This window comes from Haliaeetus albicilla, chromosome 1 (assembly GCF_947461875.1).
Source record: "Haliaeetus albicilla chromosome 1, bHalAlb1.1, whole genome shotgun sequence".
Taxonomy (NCBI): Eukaryota; Metazoa; Chordata; class Aves; order Accipitriformes; family Accipitridae; genus Haliaeetus; species Haliaeetus albicilla.
Genome location: NC_091483.1, coordinates 20,210,412 through 20,223,641, shown reverse-complemented (window position 1 = coordinate 20,223,641; position 13,230 = coordinate 20,210,412). Strand labels below are relative to the sequence as shown.

Genomic DNA, 13,230 nt, shown 5'->3' with positions numbered 1-13,230 from the left:
ATATTTTCTGGAGTCACTGTTAAGTATGTAGTTTTACTGATGTGTGATTATCTTACCAAAGCTGAAAAGTAATACTACTTTATATACCTTTTCTTGTCATCTGCCCTTTAAGTAACTCTTGTTTGTTGTTTTATGGTGGATCCCCAAAGTCCTAATAGAATCTTATCACAGATGCGGCTTTGTGAGTACAAAAAGCAAGATGGTCTTTGTCCCTTGCTACCTAATAATGGAGCAAATTTACAAGGGAGAGAAATAAGACCTTCCCTGACTGGCATCGCAGGCAGTGGAAGCGGTAGCATTACTTAAGACTTAAAGAGTATCTATGCATGGTCCACACACATATACCGTGTTTAGTGTTCTCCCTCTGCTGGATAAAAGACAGAAAGCAAAAAGCTACCTAAATCCAAGTAAGACCTGGCTGACACTGCTTTCTTGCAATACAAGACAAAAATGTACTTTTAATGAACTGATTTTTCTTGGGGCTATAAAATTTTGAAGGTAATTTACGTTTAGGGCCTGCCATACTGCAGAGTGGCGCTTCAGGGAAAAAGATAATGATTTATAACCGAGATGCAGACATTTTTCACTGTTCCTGTTCTTGTATTGTGTTCAAAAATACATTATCTCTGGTTGATTGATTGCTAGACTACATGGTAATTTGAAAAAGGGAAAGTTGCTTAAATTATAACAATAGAGAGCATATAGAATACAGCATATAGCTGTAGTTCAAAACTGGTGGCTTTCACTGGCTGTTTATACCTAAAACTAAGTTGGCCTTTTCCCAAATGTGGCCATACAGATAGGCATGTAGGTGGAGTGCCAACTCGCAAGCCTAGCACTGTTTTCATATATATGGCTAGTATTGTAAGAGGAGCAGAATGAAATTCTATTATTTTAGCATCCTAGTCTATTCAAAGTCATATTGCTTTGTCAAGCTTATAACTTGAGACAGCTGGAGGAGCAAAGGTTCAGCATGAGTTGGTTATTGAATAGCATCAATCCTGCTGTATGCATGCATTGGCTTTGTAGAAAATGTTAGAAGATACCCACCAATGCAAAGATTTCCCTTAAAGGATGACCAAGTGGTATCTTCATTGACCTTTCCTTTTTCAGCCTCCATTCTGCCCCTTGCATTGCTATCCTGTACAGTGCTGAAAAGAAGAGGTGTACAATTAGCTCTGTGTTTTAAGTTTTCACATGTAATACTGTGTACTTTGGGAGTGAACATTAATACACTGTTGGTCTCCGTCTTCCCTCCAAGTTTGTGGAGGAGCACAGATAGTGCAGCAGTGAGCCAGAATCATACGATGGTTTGGGTTGGAAGGGACCTTTAAAGATCATCTAGTCCCAACCCCCTCTGCAATAAGCAGAAAGGCTAAGACCCTCCAAAACCAATGCCATTTGAGCTTGAGCAGATTTTTTCAGCTTAGGCCTTCAAACTTGTATGAGCTCAAAGAAAGCAGCACTCCTTAGTTTCATGTTACATCAGAGAGGGTGTATTAGAGTAGGACACTGCATGGGTATGCATCTTCTGCTTTGGCATGCTGTGCTCTCACACGTCTCTGAGCTTTGATATGCATGCAAGCATGTAAAGTCTGGTATAATGCAGACATGTTTCTGCTGAAGGACGTTTATTTGGTTTTGGGTACATTTGCATTGTGATGCATCGTGTTTTTACAATCTCCCTATCCCAGCTTCATTTGTATTAAATTGCATGACTGCAAAGACATGCTTTGTGTAACATTTTGGTTTTGATAATTTGGCTGTTCTTTTTACGTGCCAGTAGCCCAAGTGCTTCCTGAGTGCAATTTTTCTTGTGTGACATTGTTTAATTACAAAGCATTCTTACTGCAAAAAGACTAAAAAATCCTATTTTTGTTTTCCATTTAGGGTGGTGTAAATACTAGCATAAGGCATGGTGGTATTTATGTGAAAGCGATTATTCCTAAGGGAGCAGCTGAAGCAGATGGCAGAATAGAAAAAGGTAGTATTTCAGTATTTTCAGTCGGGACTCTTAATGTGAAAAAAGGGCAGATAACTGTCTGTGGTGGACTTGACGATACACTGTGGCTTAGAAGCTAGAAACTCTGCTTCCTTTCATTGTACCTTTTTCACTGGGAAGAAGAGCTGTTTTTCCAAGCCACTGCATTTGCAGTTGTCATTTTAAAAATTGCCTTGATAGCTAATTCTGCAGGTGAAGATTAAAAAAAAAAAAGTGTGGAACAACTGCAGAACCAATAGAAAACTGCTGAGACTGTGGAGGGGAAAAATAGGAGATAGGCTGTGGGATTTTTCTCTTTTTTTCTAATGCAGCCTGTGTTAATGGAGAACACTTCTCTGTTCCAGCCATGGAGAGAGAGGGCTTTGTATTATTTGTGGCCTTCTTGCTTGGCATGCTGGGCACCTCAGTGCAGAAAATCACTGTAATTATTACAGCTTTTCTTGTACATAAGCCAAGCCACATTCTTTACTGAAGTGAGAATTCCCACTGTAGACTAAGATTTGTTTTTAATAAAGAGTCTGAGCATTGTGGCAGGCTATCATTCTGACGGCTAACATGGTTTGACATGGGGTTGTCTCATAGAATCATTTAGGTTGGAAAAGACCTTTAAGATCATTGAGTCCAACCAAATAGTTTAGTTGCAAAGTTCTCTTCTTGACTCAGAGTGTGGAGGGAGAAGTTACTCCAATAGCTGTCCTTATTAGCTGAGACTTGAAGGTTTCTGTGTGTCATATACATTTCATAGATGATCTGCCTGCTTTTTCTTTGTAGGTGACCGTGTGCTCTCTGTCAATGGGATTAGTTTGGAAGGTGCTACCCATAAGCAAGCTGTTGAAACGCTGAGAAACACTGGGCAGGTAAGTGGTTGCTGGTTCTACTCCAATCTGTGGTAAACCAGATCTTAATGAGTGAAAAGAGGTAAAGGACCTTGAAGACTGACATTCTCTCCAGGGTCCTGGTTGCTTTAGGTGTGCTTCCTTAGACTCCTTGACTTCTGGGCCTTGAGTCTTGCTGCCCACCTAGCTCTGTGTGCGGATGAGAGGTCTGCATGGAATTGGTTTCTCCTTGTCCCTGGGCTTCATAGGAGGGAAGCCCAGGTGCATCGGTTGGAAAGCAGCTGCAGCAGCATGCTACAGACAGGTCCCAAATCTGAACCACTGAGGAGACAAGGGCCTCTATATATGCAGCTGTGTTTGCATGCTGTGTTGGTAGCTTTGCTTGAGTCTTGGCCTTCTTGGATAGTGCCTGATTCTGTCAGTGGTGTCTCCTCATTTAATAGTGCTATTTATGGCAGCTGCTTCATATGTGGAAGTACATGCACACCTGAAAATAGCCTGTGAATGTACACATTTAGAGCTGCTAAGGACTACTGTTGGTGCTCACTTCATAAAATGCTTTTAACTCTATTCCCTCTATGCATGTGAAAATGACACTGACACTTCTTAACACCCTCACAGCATTATTGGAAGAAAACCCTTTCTTACTGTGTGTTGGCCAGTATCTTGCAAGTCCATTAGTGTATTTTGGAGGTTGTCACTTGCAGCCCTTAAAATAAGGAATAAATTGAGGCTGTATGGGGAGGGAGGTGTCTATAAAGTTTGCTGCTGTAAAACTTAGGACCCTGACAAGTTAGAAAGAAACATGCTTTAGACTGCGCTATTTCCATAACTGTTGCCAGTTAACTGGAGAATGTTTCATCTCTTTAGGTGGTGCATCTGCTGTTGGAAAAAGGTCAGCTTTCTGTGGCCAAGGTTCATGCTCCAGTAACACCACAATGTACACCTCCAAATCAGGTGGGGCAATGTGACTTACAGGAGAAGCCAGCGACAAAAACTACAAATGCCAAAGATTACAGCTTTGTCACTGCAGGTCAGGTCACATAGGACAATTGTCTGAACTTTCAAAGCATCCTTTAGTTTTTATAATATTTTTCTTCAAATCTTCTGTAGAATAGAAAGACAGACAAGAGAAAGAGCTGGTATGAATCTATACTGCGCCCCTGCACATAATACAGTCTCTTCCTTTTTGTGCTGTTGCGTTTGTTTTTTAAGATTTCCTTTCACATCTTGGTAACTTTGTTTAGTTACTATTAACTGTTTGCGCTCTCACTGTTCTCAATTATTGTTATTGTTTCTCAATTTCACCAGCCTTGCAGACCAGGGCTGTAGCAAGGTTGGAGTAAAAGAGGTGATGCTAAGGAGTGCCAAGGGGAGGTTAAGATACTCAAATACAAATGAGAACTTCTGTAGGTCCTGCTGCTCCTGTCTAGGTGAGAGAAGACATCAAGAGCTGGATGAAGAGAGCAGAGGGATTCGTGTAGCTGACTAGAGGTTGGCATATTTCAGCTTCTCTTGCTGGAGACCTGTGAAAGTGGAGGGAAGCCTACCCATATGGGGAAACCGTTGCAGATAGCTTATGGTCTCCCTGCGTGGCATTTATCCTGTCTGCGAGGAACTCCAGTTGCTGCTCTCACTAATGTCTGATCAGTGACCAGAAAGGTTGTGTCACACTGTGCTTTAACAGGCTCCTGTACGGACTTCCTGGGGAACAGTATTTTGGAGACACTCTGGCTTTCTGTATGGTGTGGATGTTGTCAGGGCAAGCCAGCAGACTGAGAAGTCATGATCAGCTTTTTGTCCTCTTTAACTTGGAGGGATCTTTTAGATAACGCTTGTGTTCAGTAAAGTGGAAGAACCCTGTGAGAGGGAGAGTGCGCATTGTCATGTCTGAAGTAAGAGTGCCAGTCACTTTTTTTCATGGCCAGCATGCTGTGGAAAATAATAAGTTAATGTTTCTTTTGCAGAGAACACATTTGAAGTAAAGCTGTTGAAGAATAGCTCAGGCCTTGGGTTCAGTTTCTGCCGTGAAGACAACCTTACCCCAGAGCAACTAGGCTCCACTATTGTGAGGGTGAAAAAGCTCTTCCCTGGGCAGCCCGCTGCAGAAAGTGGGAAGATAGAAATTGGGGACGTCATTCTGAAAGTGAATGGGGCATCACTAAAGGGTTTATCGCAGCAGGTTTGTATCTTAGTAGTGAAACTCATGCTGTGATAGTCCTGCAAGTCTTGCAGGGTCTGCATCTAATAATGACTCCCACTGTGACCATAGGAAGTCATCTCTGCTCTGAGGGGAACATCTCCAGAAGTCTCTCTTCTCCTTTGTCGGCCACCATCCGGTATACTACCAGACATCGATCCTTCTTTGTTGGTAAGGTGTATGGCATATGATTATTTTTTTTTTTCTTTTTTCAAATTGCTATTTGAAGGTTCATTTATTCAAACTGGTGGGTGGGTTAGTTTAAATGCAAGATGCAGATGGAAAGATGGGGAGGGTGCTCACAGAAACTTAGTTCTTATAGTAAATCCCTCAGGAATGTACTAAGCGTTTTGTGGAAATGTGAAAAGAATGCAGGGCTTTAATAATATTTTTTCCCCCCTCCATTTTGTGGCTTAAGACATTGGAAATTGGCTTAATACCCTGTTTCTGTGGCGGGGATTTCTTTGCAGCCCAATGGTTTGAAGTTGATCTCAAATAAAAATTGGTTATTTCTGTAATATATGTGGAGAATATTCTGCAAAACACCAATTTGTCTGGTTTTGGTGCATGTAAAACCAGGGAAAAGATTGCCATATTTACTTACTGGAAATTATAGGAGTCCCAAAGAATATTTTCAAAATGCTCCAATAAGTAAATCAAAAGAACAGAAGGCCATTTTAGGATACTTGGAAGAAGTGGAAATTAAATGTGTTTCAGCAAAAGAGAATGTAGAGGGGAATTTGCCTGAGAAGTAGGCTTTCCATAATACAGGCAAGTGTAAAACTAATGGAGACAAGTCTTCAATTTAAGTTATTTTCATATAATTTTCAAACAATAAAAACCATTCAAGTCTGGTGACAGAAATTTAAATGTACAAATACAAATTTAAGTGAAGTTAAAATTAGAGTAAGAGATAAGCAACTGAACAAACTAATAATACAAATAACTAGTCCTGTAATGAACCTGCTTGTAGTATGGAATAACTTTAATAAAACAGCGCATATATTAAAAGAAGAGAAAAAAAAATAAACAAATTACAATTTTGGTTTATAACATCATCACAAATTGTTGTGTTCATGAACACAAGAATTTGGCCATAAAAAGTGTAAATGAAGCTTTTAAGCTTTGTGTGTCTGCTAGCTGACATCTTTCTTGGGAATATGGGGTTATTGGCAAAAGTGTTGTTCATTCTCATGGGAATTAACAACTTGGGTGAACAGTCTCCATTTGGTGTAAATTACCATAATCTGTTATGTAGCTTTTTGCTTGAAAGCTTCCCTGTTTCCCTCCTGTGTGAGATTAGTTTGACTTCAGTTACACTGTAAGCGTCAGCAGTGTGTTGTGCTTGGAAGGGATTTCATGGTAATTGCCTAGATGACTGCTGGGCATAGCTTAAAGGCATCTGTCAGCAAGCTCTCCGAGGCTAAAGCCAAGAGTATATTTGTTTTCCTTAGATGAATTTGCAGTTCCTTAGCAGTATATGTTTCAAAGTTTTGCACACTTTGTCTCGGCCAAATTGCATTCAACTTGGTGAAACTGTGCTGTGAGACGTTTACACAGTTGAGGCAACATCTAAATGGAGGGAGCCAATGACTAATTGCTTTTGGTAATTTCATGCAGTCTTTGCAACTTTCTTTTGTCATCAAAACCGGAGTTTGATGAATTAAATGTCCTTGCTTTCTGTAGACTCCCATCCATTCACCCCAACAAGTATTTCCAGATGTCAGCAGAGAAGTTTCTGGTCCATCAAACAGAGAACAAGGTGACAGCTCAGATGAAAATGAAACTACTGATGTGAGCATGAAAAGGCTAAAATCTCCCTCTAGAAGAGACAGCTACAGTGACAGCAGCAGGAGTGGTGATGAGGAGGTGATAGACTTGCCAGCACAGGTGGGCCTTGACTGGAGTTCTGCGCTATACCAAACTTCAGATGAAGCTATGACACAGGCACATAGTCAGTATGAGACACACGGTGGTCAGGAAGAGGCTGTTCGCACCATCTTATATTCTGATCAAGAGGCTCCTAGCAAGTCAGAGCTTGAGGACAGGTATGCTGTTTATGATGATTCTCGTAATATTGCAGAATGTGTTCACAAAAATAGTTTATTGCACCTATTCATAGAAATACTTTTCTTGTTTTGGTTCTTAGATCTGCATAAAGTCAATATTGGTCCATATGTTCATTTCTGGGTGACAGCCACATTGTACAAGCTGATCCTTGTTTTTTGCTTGTTTATCTGTAGTAATCTGCCATTGGATTTGCCATTGATCCCAACCTGTAGAACTGTTCCTGATGTTACCACATCTGTTTTAATAAATGACTGTTATGCTACTCCTGCTTCTGAGCTGACTCCGCACCTGGGAGGAATGGATTCATTACTCAGCCAGTTGGAAAAAAATGCTGAAGAATATGAGCCAGTAATTTACTGTTTCTGTTTTTCAGTAGCATAAATGTACCTACTGCTGTGGCCAACTGGAAATTGTTGTAGCCATGGTATTGGGAGTGACTGGATAGAATTTAGGCATATTAATTTACAAATGGGTTAGTTTGTAGGTTATATGTGCACTAACTTGGGTGTGTGCCTTATAAATGGCACACATACATGTGCCATTTGTAACCAGTGAACTGCAGCTCTGCAGGCATTTTCTGTTTGAGCTCTTGAGGAGTTGATATATTTCTCTCTGTAGATGTAGAGGCATCCATGCAACCATAGTTAGATGTGTATACGTCTATTTCGTGTGTCATTTCAGCCTGGAAAACTTGGCATTAAATATTTATTTACCTCTAAACCATGTACTCGGACAAAGCTTAAATGGCAAATATGTTGCTTCTGCCTTGTTAGTTTTACATGTGGTTGTTCAGAGATCAGGGGATAAATTAGCAGCAAGGGACAGCAGGAGACCCTGTTCTTTGCTGCATTTATATCTATGAATCCCAAAGACTTTCTGCTCTGCTGAAAAATGCAGCATATTTTTGAGACTCTTCTGAGATAGCTTCTTGCCACCCCAGAAATGCATTGTGTAACAGAAGGGACTTCTGCTTCCATATCCTCACATAACCTATTCAAAGTTTGAAAAAAATGAAAACTGAGCCTTGATGTATCTCAGTTGTGAGGGTCTTCCAGGTTACAAAGCTATTCTAGCACATAGTCTATTTTGAGAAGAAACAAACTGTCTTTTTTCTTAGTCCCTTCTTCAGAAGTTTTTCTCAAACGTTCCTGGTGCTCTATGAATTTCTATGCAAATGAGGCAGATCTGTATCTTTCAAATAAAAATTCATGCAAATTAAAATAGGCAAAACATGCCCACGTGTTCAGCTACAAGATAAGCTATGGTATTCTCTCTCATTGTAGGAAAATATGTTCACCTACTTTCTTCAGTTGAATAATCCCTGATGTGTTGTACTATTTGAAAAATACAGAGCCTTTTTATATATGGCAGCTAGTTGAGGGTAAAATAAGGTGTCAGTTTTGATATATGCCTTCACAATTTTGTTTAGATCATAGGCCTTTGACTCAAGGTTAGCTCCATGCAAAACAGTAGTCTGTCTGAATTCGTTAGAGGTGCTTACTTGAAGCGGCTAAGCTGAGCCTGCTAAGATGCATGTCTTGGTACTGTCCAGGCTTGTGTTCCACTTAAACCAATAGGTAAATCAGTTGTCTGTTTCTGTCTTAAATTCAGTAAAGTGTTCACATTGCTTCTGTTTGTCTGTGTTGTAAAGTGCTATTTTCTTTCCCTAGGAAGTAGAGCTCCGAGTTACTATGACAAAGTCAGAAAAGGGTAGTCTGGGTTTTACAGTGACCAAAGGTAATGATAACGTGGGCTGCTACATTCATGACATTGTTCAGGATCCTGCCAAAAGTGATGGGAGACTACGACCTGGAGACCGACTGATAAAAGTGAGAGAATTAGTGTTTTCAGGGATTGTGTGAAAAGGACAACTTTGAGTCAAAATAACCCAAAAACCTCTGTTCTGGGCCAAAGTAAATGTGGTTAAGGAACAAAGGCATGTGCCTTCTGAGAGGCCTAATTTGATAGCAGTTAAGACAAAAGAAATACAAGTGTGAAAACGTGAGAAGATTGTTGAAGGGAGTTACAGTACGTCCCACAGCTAGGCATGTGTGTAACCACTATTCATGATGGCAAAAAATGGTTTAAAGAGAAAAGCATTCACTGATTAAATTAGATGGTTGCTCAAATATGTGGAGAGGTTGTTGTTCAAATACATCTATGGTTAACATATTGTTAAGAAATAAATTTTAAGAGATTTGCTATAGAAGAGTTTACCAGGTGCATATCATGTAATTCAGATCTTCATCATAGAATCATAAAATAGTTTGGGTTGGAAGAGAGCTTAAAGGTGATCTAGTCCAATCCCCCTGGACTAGATGAGCAGGGACATCTTCAGCTAGATCAGGTTGCTCAGAGCCCCATCTAACCTGACCTTGAATGTTTCCGGGGATGGGGCATCTACAACCTCTTCAGGCAACCTGTTTCAGTGTTTCACCACCCTCATCATAAAAAATTTCTTTCTTATATCTAGTCTAAATCTACCCTATTTTAGTTTAAAACCATTACTTCTTGTCCTATCACAACAGGCCCTACTAAAAAAGTTTTTCCCCATCTTTCTTATAAGCCCCCTTTAAGTATTGAAAGGCTGCAATAAGGTGTCCCCAGAGCCTTCTCTTCTACAGGCTGAACAACCCCAACTCTTGGCCTTTCCTCATAGGAGAGGTGTTCTATTCCTCTGATTATTTTTGTGGCCCTCCTCTGGACCCACTCTAACAGGTCGATGTCTTTCTTGTGCTGAGGACTCCAGAGCTGGATGCAGTACTCCAGGTGGGATCTCACCAGAGCAGAGGAGAGGGGGCAGAAGCACCTCCCTCAACCTGCTGGTCCCACTTGTTTTGATGCACCCCAGGATACAGTTGGCTTTCTGGGCTGTGAGCACACATTGTTGGCTCATGTCCAGTTTTTTATCTGCTGGTACCCCCAAGCCCTTTTCCTCAGGGCTGCTCTCAATCCTTCATCCTCCAGCCTGTATTGATACCGGGAGTTGCTTGACCGAAAACTTGCATTTAGTCTTACAAAGACTGTGAGCAATAGTGATGAAGTGCGTAATACAGAGCACGTGTGTGAGTTATTGCTAGATCAGGACACTGAAGCACTGCTGAATACTATTAAACCTTAATAAAGTTAGGCAAATACAAGTCAAATTGGATTAGGTTTTGAGTCAGAATTTCAGGTGTTGGCCTATGCAGTTACAGCATTCCAATTTTTTAAATAGGAACAGTTAAATAATATACCTCTTCAGATTGTTTAATATTTTGACTTTTGGACTGTAAACTTGTTTCTTCACTTGCAAAAGTTCAGTTATATTTATGTGTTCTGTCTCCTTGGGTAAGTATGATGAACTGCAACTGTGGTTGATAAAGCATCTATTGTTTTGTCCTTTAATGTTAAATGTCAACAATAAGAACAGTGATAAATGTTTTTGCAGTTATGCTAACTGTTTTACTTGGAACCTAACAAGGAGATCTCTGTTGCTTTTATTTTCATAGGTTAATGACATTGATGTCACTAACATGAGCCATACCGATGCAGTAAACTTTCTCCGCGCTGCCCCAAAGACTGTCAGATTAGTGTTAGGGCGTGTTTTGGAGTTACCCAAGATGCCAGTGTTGCCTCATTTACTGCCTGATATTACACTAACGTGCCATAAGGAGGAGCTAGGTAACACAGAAGTATACTGCTTTTTGCTCTAAAGCAGAATTTTTCCCTTCAGTTACAAAGAACGAACTTGATTTTTTTTCCTTCCCCCCCTCCCTCCTTTTTCCTGCAAAGGTTTGTTGTTATCAGGAGGTCATGACAGCCTTTACCAAGTTGTGTATATTAGTGACATTCTCCCCAAATCGGTTGCTGCCAGAGAGGAGAGTCTCCATGCACTAGATATTATCCATTACATTAATGGAGTAAGCACACAGGGAATGACTCTGAAAGAAGCCAAAAGAATGCTAGAAACATACCTTCCGAAAGTGGTGCTCAAAGTGACCAGGTATGTTTTGGAAGCAAATGCTTCCTTGTACTTTTTTTTTTCTTTCACACGATTGTATGAGTATATGGGTAAAACATGTTCCTGGTACGACAGCTAATTCACCAGAGTGGTACTAGGTAGCATGTTATTGAGGACTGACGCCACAGAAAGGGTCTGTATATTCACAGTTTTTGTGCGTCAGTGGAGCAGAAGGGTACTTTAGTACTTGCTGTGCTTTGTGTTTCTTGGGAAGACAAGGCTGTGCCCAGCTATGAAGTGCAAGTGTTCAAAATATCATTTTCAAACTATGACACAGGTTATTTAAATACAATTACTCCTTTTTCTTAAAATTGCTACTGAGGGTTCTATAATCATAAAAAGGAGATAAAATGTTGTTTTGTGCTTAAATGATTCTACAGTCACATGGATGTCACAGCACACTGGTGAATGTCAAAACTCTACGGCACAGATCCTAGTGTACCACTGTATTTTCACTGATCCCTGCTGCTTCTTTTATGGCAATACAGCCGTGTAAAAAACTCTCCAGATTACTCTCTTTTCTTATTTACCTGGGACTGAAACATTTACTTCATTTTTTAAGTCTTCCAGCCATGCCTGCTGTTCTTTCCTTCCTCTCTCCCTTTCTCCTTCCCACTCTGTTTTATCTCAGAAGGAAGGAGTTGCAAAGTCCTGAGGCTGCAAGGTCGAATCTTTTTGTCAGAATCTATAAGGAAAGTCCAGCTCTAACGAACTCTTCAGTGCTCCCTGAAGTAGAAACTAACCTAACTACCAGTGCTTAATCTCTCTCATTTAATATTTTAAGTATTCCAAAACTGTTGTAATAGAAAGCACAATTAGCAGTTTTACTAATAGGACTTATTTACATCAATATCTGATGATTACCAGGATTTATTATTTTTTTTAATAAAAATTTCTGTAAACATTTCTTTTCATAGAGATGGTCATCCAGTGCTTCCAAAATCCCAAAGCCCCGATAGCTCAAATCCATGGCCTATGAAAGCTAACGGTAAGATTTGCTTGCTTACTTATTACAAGTGAAATGCGCGTGTTTATAAAAATGAAGGAACCGATATGGGCCTTAAGAGTCCAGTGGCTGCACTAAAACTCCACTTACAGAGAGCAGCTCCAGCAGGTGTTTGCTTGATCTTTCTTTTAAAAGCCCCATGAAAAGAGATTCAACAATAGTCTCTTTATGATTCCATTTCTCTTGTAGTTTAGAAAGTCTCTCTAATATCAAGCCTAAGTCTTTTAAGGAGTTAAAAAAAAAAAAAATCAATCAATTGATTATCATCATCATCATAAGTGTTGTTAATAATAATAATGTTGTTGTTGTTTCCTCTGACCAGGCGTAAAAATACCAGTTTGTTAGATTTGAAAGGGCTTCAGGTCTCCTGTTGGTCTTCTCTATTCCAAGACCAAAGGAGCAGAAATTTATTTTATTGCTCCCCTCCAGTTTGTTTATGTCTCGCTGTTTTCCTCTTCAAGTGTGGTGCTTCTGGTCACAGACATGGGATTGGGTGAGGTTCACCAGTGCCAAGCAGACAGGAAGAATTATTTCCAGAGTTGTGTAGACAGCATTCCTGTTAATACATCAAGTTGAGATTAACTTCCTTTTGCTAAATAGTTGCTTGTTCACTCACTTAGACTCAGGATCCTTTACCAGCTACATTTGCTTCTGTGCAGAGCAACCGCTTATGTGGCTACTTACCATCTTAAGCATTTGCTTTTTCTTTGAAATGTGGCACTTTGCATTTGTCTTGATTCATCATAGTCTTTTTTTCTCATGCTTCCTTTAATGTATCTAGATAACTTTGAGTATTGATCTTGCCTTATGAAATTATTGCAACTCTTACAGTTTAGTGTTGCTCACATACTTTCCAAGTATGCTACACGTTTCGTTTCAAAAAACTTGGTCAAGATATTTATTAGGAACAAGCCCTGTAACCAAATCTTGGAAGACCCCATTTAAAACTCCCTTCTTGTAGTTGACTTGTCATGCGTAGGTTCATGATAGGATATAAGGTTACTCTTAGCCTTCAGTTATTTTGTCTACAAGTTTCTTCATTTGTGAAAGTGTAATGTATGTGAAAATCCAGAACTTCACTAAAAGCTAGGTATATAGCATCTACTGGTTCCA

General features: G+C 39.9%; 1 protein-coding gene across 6 annotated transcripts in view; it reads left to right on the top strand.

Annotated features, from left to right (window-relative positions):
- PTPN13 (protein tyrosine phosphatase non-receptor type 13) overlaps positions 1-13,230 on the top strand; it is a 127,688-nt gene that overhangs the window by 101,785 nt on the left and 12,673 nt on the right. For all 6 annotated transcript variants that reach the window (XM_069781297.1, XM_069781323.1, XM_069781315.1 and 3 more), the window contains 11 exons: positions 1,891-1,984; positions 2,774-2,859; positions 3,709-3,871; positions 4,806-5,020; positions 5,111-5,209; positions 6,725-7,086; positions 7,282-7,456; positions 8,779-8,937; positions 10,600-10,771; positions 10,883-11,093; positions 12,029-12,099. In XM_069781297.1, the coding sequence (XP_069637398.1) occupies positions 1,891-1,984; positions 2,774-2,859; positions 3,709-3,871; positions 4,806-5,020; positions 5,111-5,209; positions 6,725-7,086; positions 7,282-7,456; positions 8,779-8,937; positions 10,600-10,771; positions 10,883-11,093; positions 12,029-12,099 (1,807 nt within the window). The remainder of the gene's footprint in view (positions 1-1,890; positions 1,985-2,773; positions 2,860-3,708; positions 3,872-4,805; positions 5,021-5,110; positions 5,210-6,724; positions 7,087-7,281; positions 7,457-8,778; positions 8,938-10,599; positions 10,772-10,882; positions 11,094-12,028; positions 12,100-13,230) is intronic.